Here is a 21,140-nt window from a genome sequence, read left to right as displayed (position 1 = left end):
AGGGCAGACTCATACAGGCCCCACTGTAGTGAAGCAGAGATGGGCCAGAAGGTTACTCCCAGCTGGAGAAGGCCTGTAGCAAGAGGTTTAATCTCACTGTAAAGTACAAGTGGTGTTACCGGGCCCGACAGTAAGGGCCAGCGAGTAACAGGCATGCACAAACACATACGGCCGTGAGTCAAGCGCTGGATGGGCCAGCCTGGGGCCGTACCTGTGAGAAGGTGCTTGTTGCCGGGCCGCATGATGTAAAGAATTCCATATTTCACTGCCACCTGACGTAATATTACAATAATACATTGGGTCTACTCAAGCACATTTGCACATTTGCATGGGCCTGTATGGATGGAGCATGGAGCAAATATGATACATAGGCCTATTGCATGTACCAGTACGTTTTGACAAGATCACTGATCAGCGGACTGCAGTCCTGCAGTAAAATGCTGGCATCACTTCACGTTTACTTCACAGAGTGCTGTTATTAGTGTCAACTTTGTGGGAGTCAAGACCGAGGAGATTGTTAACAAATACAAAAATCCCTTTTGTAATGTTCTGAGGAGTAACTCACACTGGGTTGAAGCGTAGTTGCCAGTGAACTAAAGGGTGGTTTATTCCATACGTGCTCTGCGCATGCTCACTCAGGGTCATTAACATATTGACAATACACTGTATCATTGTACGCATACATTACACTGCTCTCCCCTTAAGTGATAAACCCCATAACATGGTTGCTATGTTATTTGCCTTTCTAGAGTTAATTCATGAATTTGTTTTACACCAGTATTATGCATCCTATGGTTGCCAAGTGCTAAATTCCAAACACAATAAACTGGTTTAAAATGTTCCTTATCTCTTTTATACCAAGGAACTGTTGCAGAGAAATAATAAACAGGAAATGTCTAGAAAACTGTGTGTTTCAAACTGGCTTTTCTTTTGTTTTTTTGTTCTACAAATCTAATCTAACAACTGGTTTGCGGATCCTTCCTGAACGTCTGGGAATTGGAGTTACAGGTTCAGGTGCTGACACAACTTTAGGCTTGTTTACCAGTAATTCTGGTTTAGTACCCTGACTTTCCCCTGAGAAGTCTGCTTCTTTGGTTGTACCAACTGAACTGGGTGTTTCAATCTCTGTGGTTTTCTCACACTCGGGTAAGTACTCGGGGACTAGGAACTAATACTCAGTTTTTGGTTCATCTTTGGCTGAAATCATTTGATCCACATGAACGCTTCTGATTTTGTTTCCCACTTCGACCAAGTATCGTTTTGTTCCACACACTTCAACTATTTTCCCAACGTCCCATTTGTCATGAGTGGACTTGTTGGGTGGGCTGAGAACACGAACTTGCTCTTCTTTCTTGAAACTCCTCTCCTTTTTCTGGGAGTCAAAGTGGTGTTTCTGACTTAGCTGTTTTTGTTCAACCCTTGTGGCCAAATTGGGCTGAACCAGACTTAGGCGTGTTCTGAGCCTTCTCTTCATCAACAATTCTGCGGGTGTGTACCCTGTTGTAGTGTGTGGTGTGGTTCTGTATTTCAGCAGGAAATTAGCCAAATGTTTCTTGCTGAATTTTGTGTTCCCCTGAACAACTTGTTTCTTGAGAGCCTCCTTTACGATTCTCACCGTCCTCTCCGCTGCCCCGTTGGAGGCCGGATGATACGGTGGAGTGAGTGTATGTTTGACACCATTCAGTCGCATAAACTCTTTAAACAGTTCCGAACGGAATTGTGGCCCATTGTCTGAAACAAGTTCTTCGGGTAACCCATGACAGGCAAATATTGATCTCAACTCATCTATGGTACGTTCAGTAGTAGTGCTTGAACCCATGTGCTTAACCTCAATCCACTTAGAATGACTATCTACGAGTACCAAGAAGTGATCATTGCCCTTTTCACAAAAATCTACACGTACTCTCTGAAAAGGTCTACTTGGCCATGACCAGGGTTGCAGTGGTGTTTTTGGTGGTCTGTTTCTGCAAGCTTGGCACACGCTGCATTTTTCCACTAGTGATTCGATATCACCGTCAATGCTGGGCCAGTATACAAAACTTCTGGCGATTGACTTCATACTCATTATGCCGGGATGTTCGGCATGGAGTTCAGACAAAATTTTGTCTCTCAAGGACTCTGGTACGACCACTCTGTTACCCCACTTAATGCATCCCTGCTCACATGACAATTCATGACATCGATTATGATAAGGCTTCAACTCTGACCTCAAATCTACATTGATGTCTGACCAACCGTTCAATGCCTGTTTATACACTGACTTGAGGATAGTGTCTTTCTGGGTTTCTACTGCAATTTCAATTGCAGTCACCGGAAAGTCTTCATCCACCACGTTCAGAGTGTAGATGGAGTTCTCGGCTCCCACACTCGAGTTCTCATGTGGTAAGCGGGAGAGTGCATCCGCGACGGCATTGCATTTGGAGCTCCGGTACTCCACTTTGTAGTCGTACTGTGACAACAAGATTGCCCAGCGTTGCATCCTACAAGCTGCTGTGGATGGCACTGCAGACTTGGGACCGAGTATCGCAAGAAGTGGCTTGTGATCGGTCACCAAAGTGACGGGTCGGCCCAAGAGAAACTGATGGAATTTCTTGATTCCGAACACGATGCTAAGTGCTTCCTTCTCGATCTGTGCGTAATTACGTTCCGCTGGTAATAGGGTTCGAGATGCAAAGGCGATGGGCTTTTCCTGTCCATCGTCCATGACGTGGCTGATCACTGCGCATACGCCGTAACTTGAAGCATCACAGGCGAGTTTCAGTTCACGTGTCGTGTCGTAGTGTACAAGCATGTCACTGCTTGTCAAGTTTTTCTTGCAGATGTCATACGCGCTTTGCTGTTCCTTCCCCCACGTCCATTTTACATCCTTCTGCAGTAGATGATGTAGTGGCTTGAGTACTGTAGCGAGGTCTGGAAGGAATCGCGCATAGAACTGTACCATCCCGAGGAATGATCGCAGCTCTGACACATTGCTTGGCTTTGGAGCGTTCGCGATGGCTTCGACTTTCGCCTTCACCGGACGAAGTCCATACATGTCTACCTTGAGTCCGAGGTAGACCACTTCTGACTGCGCGAATGCACATTTGCTTTGTCGCAGTTTTACGTTGTGGCTATTCAATCGCGCGAGGACCTGCTCGAGGATTTCCAGGTGTTCGTCCATATCCTTTGTGGATATCAGCAGATCATCCTGGTTACACACGCAGTGTGGAATGCCTTTCAGCATTTTGTCCATGACTGACTGGAAGATCTTTGGGGAGGACTTCACACCATAGGGCAGCTTTGTATATGAATACAAGCCCTTATGAGTGTTGATGGTGAGGTACGGTTGACTTTCCTTGTCAACATTGAGTTGGGCGTATGCGTGAGACAAGTCCAGTTTAGTGAAGACTCTTGCTCCGCTAAGTTCTGCATACAGATCTTGCGAGGTCGGCAATGGGTATTGCTCGTCATCAACGACTTGGTTGATTGTGACTTTGTAGTCACCGCAGAGTCTAACAGTTTTGTCGGCTTCAGGTACAGCCACGACTGGAGTTGCCCAGTCACTCTGTCTTCACAAGCACTCCGTTGCGCTCCAACTTGTCCAGTTCCTCCTCGACTTGTCGCTTTAGTGCATATGGTACAGGTCGCGGCCGGCAGTACACAGGCTTTGCATCTTGCTTAAGTCGGATATGAGCAGCGTAACCTGTTATCCCTGTGTAGCTGTCAGCGAACATGTCTGCATGTTTGCTTAGCAGACTGTCTAGACGTGATTTGGATGAGCCAATGCTGAAAATGTTTTTCCAGTCCAGATTAAGTCTACTCAGCCAATCCTTCCCCAGGAGCGTTGGCTTGTTTCTGTAGTTGGCCACAATAATGGGCAGTGTGACTGACTGACCATTGTGTTGAACTTTGCAGTCCATTTGTCCGCAAGTCTCCAAAATTTCGCCGGAGTATGTTTTCAGCTTAACCTTACTCTTGTTGAGTGGTACATGGGAAAACTTGTTTTCGTACAAGTCTTCGCTCATAACTGAGCAGTCCGCAGCCGTGTCGATTCTCATGTTGATCAACTGTTCATTCACCAATATCTCTGTTCGAAAATCCTTGCCTTGGTTGGCCATTGGCTTGTCGATGCCGGTTGCATATATGGTATACAACCCGAGTTCATCTCCATCTGGGTTCACTTCCAGGTTATGAACTCCTTTTTGCTGTTGTCGCTTGTTTCCTGTACTGAGTTTGCTGCCTGTTTTAGGCTTGACGCGACATGCTGCGGAGATGTGGCCTTTCTTCTGGCAATTGAAGCATTTAGCCGTTTTGAACGTACAGGACTGGGGTGAGTGATTACCATTGCAGCGGTAGCAACTGGCAGAACTCGACTCTCCATGCTTCGGTTTGGGTTTTACAGCTTTCGGTTTAGCTGTTGGCACCGCTTTGTGGCTATGAACAGCTGCTGCTGGCTGTGGCGGACGAAACTCGCGAGCATTCTTTGTTGCCATTTCCATTGTGGTGGCAATCTTACATGCTTTCTCAAATGTAAGGTCTGCAGTGTTCAAAAGCTTGGACTGGATTCGCTCATCCACGAGGCCACAAACAAATCTGTCGCGTAATGCGCGATCTAGAAATGTTCCAAAGTTGCAATGCAATGTCAAGTTTTTCAAGGCAACAATGTACTCACTGATTGTCTCATGTTGCTCCTGGTTTCTGGTGCCGAATTTGTAGCTTTCGGCAATTTCCAGAGGCTTTGGGTTGAAGTGTTGTTCCAACTTCTTCATGATATCTGCATAAGGCACTTCTTTTGCCTTCTTAGGTGCGAGGAGGTTCACCACTGTGCCGTACACTTCGGGTCCAATTTCCGTGAGCAGAATCGCTTTCATACGCTCGCGAACGGCCTCATTTGCCGCGGTCACAGCCTCTCCTTCGCCGCTAGTCTCTTTGATATTATTTGCCTTGAAGAACATGTCCGCTCTTTCCACATACGAGCTGAACGGCTCCTTACTTTTGTCGTAAGGACCGAGACTTCCGATGTACCCCATCGGCGTGGGCGCCGCCATCTTGTCTCGTTGTTTGCGACCCTTGACCTGTGCACTACGATCGCGTGAATGTCTCGTGTCTAGGACTACTCACGTGTACGCTGTGTGTATGTGTACGCACACGTTCACTGTGCAGAAAACTACCGATGACTCACGAAGATTCGCTCCAGAAAGGTCCGCAAATATCTGTTTTGGTGCAGCAAATCCACCTAAAACTTAGCTGTATGAGGGCTATATAACTTTGCGGTGATCCCAACACGAAAAATGTGGCTCAGACATCCCATCCTCGTCGCCGATTTGTAATGTTCTGAGGAGTAACTCACACTGGGTTGAAGCGTAGTTGCCAGTGAACTAAAGGGTGGTTTATTCCATACGTGCTCTGCGCATGCTCACTCAGGGTCATTAACATATTGACAATACACTGTATCATTGTACGCATACATTACACCTTTGCCCATAAAATTTACAAATCTATAGGAAGGTCTTTCATCTTCATGTATATGGTTGAAAATGATGTCGCAACATCTCACGTCAAGTTTGGTGGAATTTCATGCTTCCATTAACATTTTAGGACCGAAATGGTAAAATTCAGTATTATGCACACTCAGTATAGCCGGAACAACTCCAAAAAGTGATTTTTGCCCATAAAATTTAGAAATCTACAGGAAGGTCTTTTGTCTTCATGTATATGAATATTATATGTATGTTTACAAATCTAAAATTGAAAAAGGGTGGGAAAGCAGTCAAGCTAGATATTGGTTCCTATGTGTTGGGACAGGAACCAATCAATGGGGCATTGGAATTCGGGTTGGGGTGTCTTTATTTTCACTTGAACTTTCAGCAGAGCGAATCAATCTCTTTTTTGGATTTGTGTGGCTCTAAAAAGAGCCGTTGTTTTGGGTTTTTCTTGAAGATTGCTGGGATGGTTTTGTCTGCCCTTTCGGTGCCCATCCTACAGTTCCTGCCGACAGTGTACAAGTCTGTTGTGTCGATCTCGGTCTGCCCCACTCTGGAAACCTTCTTGCAGCCTTGCCTACATACACGATCTCCCTTGACTGTAGATTCTAGTCCTTCATCAAGACCAGCTTGCCTGTGCTGTCGTTGCACTGCATTTGGTATTGCCTCTTGCCATGTTTGGAAATGGCCTGGAAATTTTTCTGAAGGCACCGTTGTCAGAGTACATCCTCCGCTAATTGAGCAAAGAAATTTCATCAGCTTTTCGGCGTGGATGGGTTTTCTGGAACAGTGCTGGCACCTGCTATCTGTACATTTGGCAAACTCCAGCTGATAGGAACGCTGAACAGAATGTTTTGCTAGAAACTGGTACTGGTCTGCAAGGGCAGATTAGTATCGTTGTTCTTAATTTTAGTTGTGCTGGCATCCGTCATGTTATCGATCTCAGCTTCGTCAGTGTAGGGGGGTTTCGCTGATGACTTCACTACAACAGTCGACACCGGGAAGCAATCTAATAATCTGCCTTGCAGGCAATGCTGCATGTCATCGATGGCGGTGTCTAGGACGACTACTTCCTTCCTCCTTTTTTCAGCTTCTGACAGTGATGTCTGTTCTGATGGCATTTTGTCCTCCCCAGGGACTTTGTCGGATAACTGCAGACCGGTGAGCCACATCGTCATTGGCGCCCAACCGCACTCAATCATGTTGAATCTGCAGTCCCCATGGGTGTATAACCCTATGCAGAGATAATCCAATCCGAGATCCAGCCAGAGTCGCCCCATCATCATGATCATCTTCAAACTGCTTTTCTTCCTATTGGAACCATTATCCTATACTATGAAGGCAGCATTCTTGTCATCTCTGTCCTGGACATCTCTCAGCAAGGGGAGGAGATCAGCATAGTGATTGCACACTGATGCTCTAGAGAATTTGTTTCCTCGCAAGCAAACAGTCAGGGGCCCTGTTCTTGGATACCGGAAGTGAAGACGGCCTAGGCTATCACGGCAGTATCTTGATGCTGGTAGAGAGCGGCACAGAAGTGGATCTTCGCAGTCTGGGCATCAAAACGTGTTCCAGATGTCATACGGCTAACAGATTTTGGTCGCTTTCGACTTGTTGATGAAGATGGCCGATTGAGAAGTTGCATGTAACCACTTGGTATGATTTTGTAGCCTGTTGCAAAGTTGTGATCAGGATAGTGCATGGAATCGTTGGTCATGAAGTACGTTTTGAAACTCATTCTTCTGTCGACACAAGGGCCACTTCCTACCAGAAGCTTGAATTGTCATCCGCAGACCACACAGAAACTTCATCGTTGAAAAATGCGGCCATTTCAAGGGCATAATTTAACATAGCAGTAATATGATGCATGATGATCAAGGCCAACATCAATTCATTTTATGCTGATCTTGGCATTAACGAGGGCATGGTACCGATGGCTCGCCGTATGCATTGCCAATTAGGAGGGATGAGCAGGTGTTGGATACTTCTGGTACTGCGGCGTAACTTGGGGATTTTCCTGACAACTTCCGTTTTCAACTGACGTGCAGTTTCCCCAACCGAGGACCAAGTCTTTGATCGTCGATGATGAGCGCCAAAACCGTGTTCCTGAAATGTTGGCACAAGAGACGGGAACTGCACCCTGAGCAGAGAAGGTAGGACCATCAAAAAGCCTTTTTCTGGACAATTGGGTCACATGTTTAGGAGGTGAGAATGCAGGAGAGTCAACCGGCTTTCGTGGTGGGGAGAGGATTGTTGTAATCGGGCTGAAAATCAGGGCTCCTGGTGAGACTGAGCAGCATGGTGGAGTGAGCTCCATCTTGACTGCAAATGACGTTGCGGGAATAGTTGTTGCTATGGGCAATGTGGCTTGTGTAGCTTGTTGACCAATCAGTGGCTGCAATGTTGCTCAGTGAAGCGAACAGGGTCTCATGAATGCGCCGCCTCCCCACTTCACTGTCACATTAAATACATGTACTGCTCGTACTGTCACCTGTGACCAAAATATTCTGTGAAATTCACCACGCACTTCTTCAAAATGAACACCTGCACTGGAGAAAGCTTGATGGATACCCGCCCTCCCAAACGTTTTGGTAAGTAAATTACATCATTTCAAAGTGCTACCTTTTTTTAGTTGAAGGTGTCACTTTTTACAAGTGCAAAAAATGTTCAATGGCAACAGCTCCTAAATATAGCAAATAAATCGATGTCAGCATTATTTTCTATTAGAAGACGAATATAGAGCTCAAGTTCATTTTTTTGCTTATTTTCCATGCCAGGCAAAGATTCTAGCGATGAATCTGATGATAATGTTCCCCTCACCAGTCTGAGAACCAAACTTCGCACCAACATTGACAACGAAATCCAACATCTTGTGTCCTCTTTGCCTCCAACAAATTCCTGGCTGTCATCACAGGCCGACATTCTACTGCTCATGCTTGAAATTTTGCAAGATGTTCAGGCAAAGTGACATTGATCCAAGTGCAGCTCGACCGCCTTGAGAACAGACAGGAGAAGCTTCCGTGAGTGAGTCAAGCATCTAGCTGCAAGGATTGACAACGGAGCCGTGGCCAGTGCCCCAAACACTCCTGCCACATCGTTGACTATCAAACAACCTCGGACCCCGTCAGCTGACAGTCAACCTGAGCCTGCACCTCCAGTGCAAGTGTCTCGAGTCCAAGAAACACCAACTTTAAGCCGCACCATCAACCCTCGATTTGTTCCAGGCAAGGAGCCAGACAAATATCTTCTTGGTGGCAACGAAAACATGTTTCGTTCGGTGTCGGAGTACAAGGTCATTCTCAAGGAGGTCAAGGAAAGGGAGCGGGAAGCATCCGATGCAGACCGAGGCTGTTTGCTGTGCCTCAACTTGATGGGGAGAGTGATCCGAAAGAGGAACTGGCCCGCAAAAATGTGACTGGAAACTCCCATGACAAAAACAACAAAAAGTGTAAAATAGGAACCCTTGATCGGGAGATCGTACATAGCATCTTCCAGCAGGCCAAAATGCAGTTTCCAGACTTTCATGACTGGTACACTGACTATAAATGTAAAACTGTTGAGGCAATTAACGAGCTATGCAAATGAATTCGACAGGAGTTTAAGGAACATGTTGCAATCGCTGTTGTGAAGATTTTATTTCCAAAATGTCATTTATCCATTTGAAAAGATTGCAAAATTAAAAACAATAAAAAACGGCGTGAATGCAGTTATTTCTAAACTGCACGTACCATGTAATTCATCATGTTATATTTAACAACCTTAAATCTGATGAAAATGATTCTAGATAGCAAAGGAGAGGGACTGAATTGATATGATGAACAAAATGGCGTATGTCGTGTTTTGGAAATGTCAAGTATCACGTTTTGGAGACTAAATAAAAAAAAAAAACAACAGTTCAACGTATAATCCAATTTCGTAATTATAATTTGTGTTATTTTTGGTAAAACAGATAAACATTTGATGTTGGAACTGGAAATAAAGGTGAAACGTTTCTAAAATGATTTAGTCTTTGAGTTTGTTTTGTTGAGTTGTTTGTTTAAACATTTCTTTTCTTTAAGGTGTAAATGAATCAGCAATACCAGCTAGTGAAGAAACTGTGGAATTTTTTTCTATTATTTTACACGCTATGAGTTCTGCTTTGTCCCATTCGATGCGGTGGTCCGTGGAGTGTGCATGTTTGATGATGGCTGACTTGTCATATTCTCAAAGCAGAACTCATCGCCCCCATCCAGAACTGGCTCCCAAGGCAAAGCCGAGAAGCCATCAAGATTTTCCGGAACAACACAGTACCCTAAGACATCGGTTTCAAGCTCAGCGACATCTAGCGTCCCCTACTAGCACATAAGGGTCCTCTACACCGGAACCAAAGGTTTCCTGCCAATTCCAGGATCCAACACCTTCACGCAACACCGCACATGCTGAGTCACACAACTCGCAAATCCGGTTCCACGCTCCACCGCTTCCAAATTACCTTTATAACCAGCTATCCACTCCAGTCCGGCCCACTCTCCTGAGGACGGCCAGAGCACACTGGCTGAAACGTGGAGTTTATACTCATTGGTTCTTTTAAGAACCACACCTCGTCCAACAGAGATTGATTCCATGGTGTACCCGCAAACCCATTTCTCAAAGGGAAGTGTCACAGACAGGACATTACATCTGCCTCTAACAAAGACATTGCTGCTATTTGCATTGCTGCTTTGTTCGGGCTCTAGAGTCTTTAGTCTGAGGTATGGGCAGAAAGATTCTTCGCTCCAACTTTCAGATCCCCTCAACCTTCCTTCCCTTTACTCCTTTACAACGCGGGCATAACCCCCTTTCCTGCCCAGGCTCCCCCATATCTCACCCATCCCTCACTCATCTCTGTTTCACCCTGTGCGACCTATTTGTCAAATGCAATTTCTTTTTGTATAAACCTATTTCCGAGGGCTCATTTCCCCTTTTATTTGCTCCTGTCAATGAGCGAGTTACTCTAAGCATGCTTTCACAGCGAATGGGGCTCATTTCCCTTTTACCCTGCTCCTCTCTGTCAAGAGGCAAGCAACTCTTTACCTTCTTTGATATAGCCAAGGCACAAATGCTTGAACTGCTCACATAGTGCCATTCAGGGCGCATACGCACAAACTAAGGCCACTAGCCAGCGAAATGGCTTTACTAAGGTTTAAGATTGACCCCCCAAAATAGTTGATTGATATGATGCTCAGATGTTGTTGCTTCTCCTTATTTTCATCATAATTTCAAATGTTGACATTTTTTGCCTGCCCTAATCATGTACCTTCAAAGTAATGGAGTTAGAGATTTGGAACATTTAGAGGGCATTTCCAGTTTTGCCAGGCTTTTCCCTGATTTTCCTATGCTTCAGTCTTTCATTTGGCGAGCTCATCTTTGCTTTTCTTCATTAAAGCCAAGAGGCTATTTTCCCCTTTCCTGATGCTCTTGGCTTTTCCGCGGAGCCAAACTTTCTTTGCTCTCCCTCTTGGGTTAAGGGGGCTCAGTCACCCCTCACCTGCTCCTGCCTTTTTGCTGAGCGATCTTTGATTACTTTCATAGCCAGAGGGCTCCTTGCCCCATAATACAATTATACACACTAATATATATTTTGTTATTTGCTATTTATATGGTATTTGTTACTATTTTAAGACTCCCTATTTTGGGAGGGGGTGCTAAAATTGTTTCAAGGGCCTAAAGCTGAAACGGTTGGATATGATATAGGTCAAACACCATCCCCGGCCATGATCATCGGGACCCTGAATGCCTTCCATTGCACCTATGCCTGGTCGACTGGTCCCTTGTACTCCTTGCTCAATCAGTGCAATCTCAACTTTTCCCTTTTTTATTTTGTTTTTAACACAGAACCCATCGTTAGTGAGTGACAAAGAGTGTTGGTGTTTTCCAATCAAATATTAGCCACAAAACCCTAAGAAAACACCACCAACAAATAAAAGTAAGGATGTTGGGATCAAGAGTAAGGCTTTAATTCGTGTCCCCAACATCATATTGAATGAGTTCGAAACCACATTTCTCTTTTGAATTTGCCCCCTGACACCCAAAGCTGAACCCACCCCTTAAGCCCACTTCTTGCAGAAACATTGTCTTTCACTTCTTCCTTTTGGTCTTATCTATTGAATCTTGTCGAAAGGCATCTTGATTTATATCGCAACTGGCGAATCCGTTGCTCTGTATGCCAAAACAGACCTTCGCTTTATTTATGAACATTAGCCACACTTCTTTATGGGCAGCCAAAAGAACAAGGATGTTCTTCCACATTGTAAAAAATTCTATTGCCTCAATCCCCAACGATTGTTAAAATAAGAAGAAATGTCATAATGTTTTCTTCTTCCTCCACTTCTTTTCCTTATCTTATTTTTAAAATTATTTGATATAATTATATTTTATTTCTGAATAAATGCATTTGTGATCTGTCATCACTTTACCACATATAGTACGAAAATGTCTACAGCTTGTGATGTTGCAAATAACAGGTTTCTTGAGGCCATCGCTTGCAAAGCTCCTTGTAACTGCCAAGTCAAAACTGAAACTCTGTAAATTGGGTCCGCGCTGCTAATTGCACACCCTACCTGGAGTCATCCTTCTTTGAATATCGAGGGGCTGGTCTGGTCATGTAGACCTATTGCCAACAATTTGCTACTCAAACTTGTTTACTGTCTTCTAAATTTCTCCTGACCTCGTTGAGTTGCCAAATAACTGCTCACTGAGAGCTACCTTTATGATACCCCCATTATCATAGCTTTTTAGTCAAATTATACTAAAATGGCATTTTGGCAGAGCATTTGCGACTAAAGCTAATACAATCCTTCGTATTTTTCAGTGTCAGCTCATGCTGAGAACCACTTTGCATAACACCATTAAGCACTTAAAGGCTGTCTACCCCTAACACAAGGCCAGTTATCTCTTGAAAATGCCCTTGCACTTGTGAATTGTCGGGTATTTAACCTAGGGGCCTGTCTATCCATTTAGTAATTCCCATTTTTCGTATATCCACCATTATTATTGTTCAGTCGTGGCACCCTAAAACACTACTCCACGTATGTGTGTCAGTGTAACAAACCGGTGACCATCTGACCATCTCTGTATATTACATTCTTGTCAATATTCTGACTATGGTGCAATACAGCTCTTCCATATTACAACACGTGGCGCTGATTTGTATGAAAAGCCAAAAGCACAAAATAGTTTAAATCAAATAAAACCTATTCCATGTTTTTTTCGATGAACACAATGTCCACTTGTATTGTACATTTCCAATTGCTTGAAACCTTGTAGGTAGCAAGGAAAGGATGTCTTCTACACTATCATTGACCTGACTTCCATAGTAATGACATCAAGAGATGACAAGAGAAATAGCTTTGTGGGTACACCATGGAATAAATCTCTTTTGGGCGTGGTGTGGTTCTTAAAAGAACCGGTGATTGTTAACATTTCGGCCAGTGTGCTCAGGCCATCCTCAGGAGAGTGTGATCATCAAAATCTTACTTAGGAGAAGACAAATAACCTGACTTTTAAAGGTGCACTCTAAAAGCACTATATCTTGTGAAGTACATGTCCAATTGGGTTCAACCTCGCAGATACATATCTTAACCACTTCATGCTAGGGCATTTTTCAATGTTGATGATGCTGGGCCGGCATGACTATCATTTTTTTCCGTTTTCAAAATCCTTCAAAAATTCATCATTTCATTTAACGGTCGTTTATAGCTGCACCAAGTAATCTTTAGGCACTACTCTAAGTTGACAGGTGACCATCACTGACGCTCGAGTATTTCAGCCAGGCCAGCAGCCTTGTGAAAAGAGGCCAGATTGTGCAGTGTTATATAACTTTCTTTTGTTCACGAACCTGGCTCAGTGCACTGCTGACCTCTTTTCAATAGGGGCAGATTAGCGTGCAGGGTTGCTGTGTGGCTCATTCCTGCGGTGGTGGCGCGCTTTTGTCCCCGGTGGTAATCCACTCGCTCTCAATGCCCCAAACCCTGGTATACAGTTTCAAAACGGGGCTGGATTATCACCACTTTTGAGAGTGAAAAATGTCGGTAATGCCCAGCAGCCTGGTCTTTTGTTCAGAGTACAGTCTTTTGTCACAGGGCCCTGTTTCCTTTGTCTGAGTTCGGAGACCCCGGCCACGTATATAAACCATACTTCTCCGATTCTGGAGTCCTCGGCAGGAAGTGGTTAAAAAGAGAATGCTTCAGATAAAACCTGACCTGATGTAATGATGACCTCATCAAGGGGTAAATCACTTGATATTGTGGTATTTTATTCCCATGAGCCAGCCTAGGTCTTGCCAGTCTGGGTGAACTGTTTCCAATGGTGGGAAAGTCACCTGACCTAAACCTAAACTATCTGCCTTGGCCCTTGAGTTTGACGAGCAATCTAAGGTCCGGGGGTTAAGGGTCATTTTGGCGGAAATATACCACTGATTGGTAATTGATTTGGTGACCCAGTCGACTGACACAACAATGAGCATGTGCCGAAACAAGATATTACCGGCACGATCAATAGGACTTATTTAATATACTTTTTTTTATCTAGCTTATATAATCACTATATTACAAAATTGGAGTTACTTATTTTATACAAGAGTTACAAAAGAATAATACAAAATACAACTACAAAAGAACACTTAAATAATCCACACTCCGCAATCCGCACTCCTCACCAGGGTGACTTCACCCAAGATATCGGCGGATTGCCAGTGCCAAATTACTAACCCAACTAATGAGTAACTCAGGACGCCTGCCGACAATATAGTTGTCCAGTCTTTCACCGCTTTTCTAGATGGTGACCTTGGGACAACCTTCGACAACTCTCCTCACAACTCTACCCACACAGTATTGTTCTACCCACGGTCCTTTCTGACCGATACTAAGAACAGTACACAATGAATCAACTACTGCAGATACGTTACAGTTACTTACTAACTGCTTAGATTGGGGAACCAGTACTTGAATTTCTCTCAGACTCCCAGCGGTAGCACACACAAAAGGAGCGGTCACACACAGCGCTGTTCACTCACGGAACCAGGCCTCCAGACTGCCTCGAGACTTCTGCGAGACTGCCTACACTGCGCGGCGGCATGGCACTAACTAGACAAAACATAAACTTGCGCCAGTCCTACGCCATTTACATGGGAAATTATGAACAGATTAATGCTAATGTACACTGGTACCAATACAGTGGTCTCGCGCATTCTCTACACAAAGATAAGAATGATGTCATCTTTCATCTGAAACCTAAACTCGTTAAAGCCATTTCGTCACAATATTAAAGGTGACTCTTCAACACACTATATCTTGTGAGGTACATGTGCGATTGGGTTCCAAAGCTGCTGATATCTTGAAAGGCGAGGGCTTTAGATGATTATTGACCTGTTGGCACATGACATTAAATATGCACTCTTTAAAGCACTCTATCTCTGGAAGTACATGTCCAAATCAACTGAAACCTTGCAGATATCTTGCAAGGGAAGTGATTCAGGTGAATATTGACCTAATATGATAATGAGGTCATCAGATGACAATTCACGTGACATTAAAGAGCACAATGTTACCTGAAGTACATCTGATTGAGTTCAAACTTTGCTGATATCTTGAAAGGGAAGAGACTTAGGTGAATATTGACCTCATGTGAAGATGACATCATCAAGAGAGAAATCAAGAGACATTCTTTAGAACCTAATATCTTGTGATGTACATATCCGATTGGGTTTAAATTTGGTAGGTAGCGAGAAATGGAAGTAGTACAGATGAAGTGAAGTTATAAAAAGGTGCAATCTTTATTCCCCATATCTTTTAGTGTCCGGAAGGGTTTGCACATTTCGTCATTATGATGTCAACAAAGAAAATACTAGAATTGTTTTTGTAAATATTTGTAGCTCTGGGGTAGATTTTTAAGCAAAAGTAAGAAATGGAAATTTGGTAGTATCTCAAATGAACAAATGCTTTTGTCTGAAGAACAAAAATGCAAAAAAGCCTTTTACTCTGTCCTTAAGACAGACAAAACCTCTAGTTTCTTTTCCTTTCTCAGACTGTTTCCCCATAGGGTTTGTACACATTTTCTTCCACTAGTCAATTTTCGTAGTTTTATATATTTGATTGACTTCAAATGTGACGTGGCAGACCTTCAGAAAATCATCCAAGGATGATCCTAGAAGAAATTTGTCATGATGAAATCATCACATGATTTATTATTAAATTTTGAATATTTAATTTTTCCTGACAGGTTCTGTACACATTTTTTTAACAACCAGACTTCCACACTGTTCTCGACCTGTCTCGATGGATGTTAGGTCAAGATTCTTAGCCCAACAATTAGAGAGGGTTTAGGACATGAGATTAAAGTTGAAGTTTTCTCTATAGGTTTTGTACACATTTTACTAAGCAATATTATCAATCTTAGTCTTGAACTTTGGCTGAGAATTACTATGAGAACGAAAGAAAAATCATATTTTTTCTTCTCTTCAATTGATTACAAATATACCTAGGATATCATAATTTCTTTCTCAATATAAACGCAAATCATGTGATATGACTTTAAAGTGTGTAGTTTTTCTCCAAAGATTTTGTGCACATTTTCTGCAGTCGAAGACTGGTGCACTCATGCATCTGAGTGTTTTTGTACTGGGAGAATAAGTACTCCATCAACCCGTGGGGCTGTCATAATGAAATCGTCACAGTGACGTCATCAGGAGTCACAGGACAAGAGATTAAAGTTGCAGTTTTCTCAATAGGTTTTTACAAGTTTTTTCACTTCGCACTTTTATCAATCTTACCAGTGGTTCACCTGGGGTTTACTCTGAGAATATCAGACAAATCAGAATTTCAACAAATTGATGTGATCTGTTTTTCCAAGATGATAAAGATGAAAAATGAAAATTCTGAAACAGCTCTGTGGTTGTTCACAACCACGTCCCTCTAGTTGTATTTGCTTTCACAAATTCCTTGCTGACTTGTTTGTCTCCGTCTATGAAGATCAATACATCATGCACTTTTGTAATTTGAAGTCAGGAAAAAATAACTGAGGTTACGAAGGTACCAGCTGGAAAAAAATATAAAAATGGTGTATAGGAGTAATCCAAAAAATATAAAATTTGATACAAATCAGACTTATCAGTTAATAACATGATCACAATGCCACTACAGGATGCACATCCATATGGACAAAAATTGTTAGTCAATGCACTTCACAATTAGTATTTATTGATTAGGGATATGAAAAGTCACCAAATGTTTTATTCCTTTAATGTTATAAAATTTCAGTTCTATCAAAAATAAGTATTGCAGTTGAGTCTTTGACTAGTTGTTTCACAAGACTAGTCATAGATAACAGGATGAGCAATGTCAAAGGAAGGGAAGGGGTGTGAGGTGGACTTGGTCACAACCAAAGATCACATACATGTACATGTAGTGCTACAAGATTGAGAACTTCACCATGAATGTGCATAAAATGTTGTAATTCACCTGGATGCCATTTGAGCAAGCAAAGTTTTGACAACGGGAGCAATGACATCCGTCCCTTTGTAGGGCTTAAAAATAACAAAGTGGCTTAATCTTGCTTAGTTTGTTCATGAAACTGGTGGAATAAAGGTTCATTATTAACAGTATTTACTGTAAAACAGTAAACTCCTACCAGTGGGAGTCAATCAGCAACAGTGACAGTAAAAATTGTTATTTCAAATGTTGCAACCTGGCAAGTCCATTCCAATCATCTTCCATTATACATATTTTCATCAGAACAAAAAATTTCGAGGGAGGTGGCCACCAGTGGGTAATTTTCATAAAGAAAAAATGTTTGAAGGCTCACCTATTCTCTACTGATACTGATAAGTGATGTGCATCACTACTTCAATCTCTTTAAATTAACTGTGATTTCTTTCAAACAAATGAATGCAGCACTCAACAAGAACATGATGTAATCAAAATGCAAAATTTTATCCTCATATACATATAATGGCAGAACAAAATGGTTAACTTTGAAGGACAGTGACAGAGATGACATTCTTGCTGACATACCCTGGTGTACATGTCTTTGCCTGTGCGTTAATTTGTACTGCGCAAGTGTACTGCTTACTTTAGCACCTATGGTGATTACCCCTTTTTGTCAAAGTTCCCCATCTTGCGCCACTACCTGGTTCTATATGATCTTTGACCACAACTCTATTTAAAGCACATACCTGTGTGTGGCAGCACTGTCCGCTGATACACTTCCATCAAACCTAGGTGGCATTAGAGCATAGGAGGGGAAAAGATAATGGATGTGGTTGATGATCAGGAACTTCACAATTAGCTCATATGCAAGCAAACGCCCTTCTCTCCATTCCCAAGCTTGGCAGAAATGTTTGTCCAGAATATCATCTGAAAATAAGAGTAGCAAAATCTTTGGTTTCAACATGAAATAATTACATTCTAAGAGAACATCCTCTGTGACATTACATTAAATGTAACTAAGACACTACCACATTGAAAACACCTAATCCCTGAGAGCATTCTAGTTGAAAAGATGTAGTGGGACTTGATAATAATGAGGGGGGATGTTGTGAAACATTTTGTTTCAAACAAGAAGTTTGCTTTACAAAGAGGGCATCACAGACAAGAAAGGACGATTTTAGCAAAATTGGTCCACTCCAGAATTTCTTCGCAACTCCTTCTATTCATCGATAATGTCCCGGAACTGTTTCTTACTCATTCTTTGGTATCTTCATTTGTCAAACAATGAAACCCCCCACCCCGGCAACGTCAACCGGTCCAAAATCAGCAAACTCCAGCCATTTTTGGACTTGGTCCTTCCTTGATTTTCCTCGGTGTATGAACCTAATCAGAATCTTTCCTCAGATGAAAGTATGCTGAAATTCAAAGGCAGACTCAGCTTGGTCCAGCTAGTAAATACCAAAAAAGCCTGTGAAGTGGGGAATGAAGGTATTCTCTCTCAATAAATCTTCAACAGGATACACAGGTAAATGGAAACTGTTTGCAGGACGTAAGGATCACCCAGCACCTGCAGACCAATCCGCCAATCCTCAGCTAGAACAACCCCCAACCATAAATGTCAGTGGACACGTCATCCTTGACTTGTTGGAAAGATTCAAACACAAAGGCTACAACATATATTGTGACAATTTTTATACGAGTTCAGCACTATATGCGAAACTAACAGAGTGTGGATAGGGATGTTTTGGTACAGTGAAGTACTCACCGAAAGGAATGCTGAAAGAAGCCAACCCCCCCCAAAAAAAAGGAATGAAGAAAGGAGACCCACCTGCCTTTTATGTCAAGAATGGACAATGGTGCATTGTCTGGCATGATAAGAGGCAGGTATCTGTTCTGATGACTATTGGGGACTGCACCATTGTGAACAAATGTGTTCAATCGGGTGAACACAATGGTGGCTTCAGGAAAGTCACCAAGCCAAAGGCCATTGATGACTAAAATGAAAACACGGGAGGTAGAGATCTTGCTGATCAGTTTTCCAGTGTTACAATCATACCCAATGCAGCATCAAATGGTGGAAATGTGTGTTTTTCCACGTACTGGAGGTATGCCTGGTCAATGCTTTTGTTGCCTACAACAGCCTGCCGGAAACCCATCCTTGACCACACCCAAGTTCCAGCAAGCTGTTATTGAAGGTTTACTTCTCGGATGGGAATGTGATTCATCTCATTGAGGAATTAGAGCTTCCCGTGTTGATTCTCCTGCAAGACTGACTGAAAGAGGTCACTTTCCCTCCAAAGTAGAAAATGGAAGAAAACCAGACTGTGTAGTATAGGACTGTGTGGTATAGTCAGTGTTGTTACCAACTTTATTCGAAAGAACGACCGAGAAGGTTGTGATAGAATTTTAAGCTAACTGTTGACTGAATTGGAGAATGAAAGGCAGACTACTATACTAACACTGAATACTGAATACTGATGCAGGACTTACAGTTAGAAACAGGATGTAGTTAAAATCACAAGAAAGGAAAGTCTTAGTCACATGTCTTAGCTGGATTCCTTGAACAATGACTGTAAATGAATAATTTTATCTTAAAACAAAGTCCTTGACGGATGATAGTGCAAGCTTAAATGAAGCATGCTGAAGTGTGCCTAGCCTCTGAGCTAACAAGGTCAAATAGGCAGAAACAACATACACTGTACAAGACACTGTGTGGGTGTACTCTTACCAGGAAAATGCAGTGAGTAATGTGTGTAAGAAATGGCAAACAAGATATATACAGAAAATGTAAAAGTTGTCAAAGTTAGAAATGAAGATTCTGAATGCCAAATTCACTAAAAGAAATTAATGCAAGTAATTCAAGTAATTGTGCGGACAACGCTACAGTAGTTTGTAGCGATAGATCAGAACCAGATGGACGGAAACAGACCTTAAAATTTTGACACAGATGTGACAAGGCAATGTGCGCAGTTCCTTGTTTTGAAAGATATCACTCGTAACTACATTATAAGGATGATAGGTTGGATAAATAGAATCCTCAAAAACATGCTCATCAGATTCCAGTTATCTCTTCAATATTTGCCCAATTTATCAATAGCGTTGACTTTTTCATGCACGTAGTGGAAACGTTACTGTGTGAATGACAGATTTCCGAACATGGAATGTTTGCTTTGCAAAAGAATAGACTGATTGAAGAACACAATAAGCATAAATAGTCCCGGACACTCAAGATTCCCAATGAATGGCAAAGGTGTAACTTACGAGTACATGTAGGTTGGATAAAGGAATCTTTAAACACACATGTTCAAAAGATGCTAGTTGTAGTTTGAATATTGGCCATGACTCAATATATTTTGTAACTTCTTTTTTTTTCCATGACAGATTACTGAATGTGTTTTTATATGACTATGCATGTAGGTTGGATAATATGATCTTCAAAAATACATACTCAAAAGAGTCCAGTTGTAGTTTGAATGTTTGCCATGACTTGAAATATCAAAAGCCGTGCCTTTTTTATGCAAATGCGGGAATGACAAATTACACATTGTAATGATATCCAACAAAGGTTGAATTTTATGAACATCAAGCCTTGAGGAATTTCATGCACTGCATTCTTGTATGCCACGATTTACTTCAGTTATCGTTCCTTTTTGTCAGTATAAAATTTTCTTTAAAATTTGACTGCTAGTTCTCTACATATATTATTTACATTCCAGTCTGAACTTGCAAAATAAAGTTGCCTAATGATAAAAGCCAACAGTTTATGATGTAAAGAGAACTACTAGACTATATATAACCCCAACCACCACTACCACAGTGGCTTTGTACTGTACATGTAAACATGCATAGCGGTACATGGGGGCATCAAAGGTCATTTCATGTAGTTGGAAAATAGGAGACCCCTTTGGACATTTCTTGATGTAACTGGCTTATTCTCACACAAAACCCTATGATTTTGGTATCAATAAAAGCTTATTTTATTGACAAGAAATGTCTCACACAAACCTTTTTTATTCAATGAAGCCTTCATGATGAAATTTGGGTTTGGAATTTGACCACCATTTAAATAAAAGTTATGAAACTACAAGCTCAAAGAATTTCTTATGCAAACTTAGAGAAATCCTTATGCAAAATACTTGTCGTGGGGCAATGTGCACAAACCTTGGTATCACTGGAAAGTAAATTTTATAAGGAATAAGTCGCATGCACAACTTTGTTTGATAAAACGAAGTCTTCA

At 42.2% G+C, this 21,140-nt stretch overlaps 1 protein-coding gene across 8 annotated transcripts in view; it reads right to left on the bottom strand.

The window, feature by feature from the left end:
- The window catches only part of LOC110989242 (uncharacterized), a 515,163-nt gene that overhangs the window by 212,376 nt on the left and 281,647 nt on the right, over positions 1-21,140 (bottom strand). For all 8 annotated transcript variants that reach the window (XR_015425756.1, XM_087138535.1, XM_087138534.1 and 5 more), the window contains one exon: positions 17,650-17,830. Coding sequence is in view for 7 of the 8 variants with exons in the window: in XM_087138535.1 (XP_086994661.1) it covers positions 17,650-17,830 (181 nt within the window). In the remaining variant the exon portion in view is untranslated. The remainder of the gene's footprint in view (positions 1-17,649; positions 17,831-21,140) is intronic.

Source organism: Acanthaster planci, linkage group LG06 (genome assembly GCF_054643075.1).
Source record: "Acanthaster planci isolate LZ-2023a linkage group LG06, COTS_SCS, whole genome shotgun sequence".
Classification (NCBI taxonomy): Eukaryota; Metazoa; Echinodermata; class Asteroidea; order Valvatida; family Acanthasteridae; genus Acanthaster; species Acanthaster planci.
The sequence above is the reverse complement of the archived record's forward strand: the minus strand, read 5'-3'. Positions and strand labels throughout refer to the sequence as shown.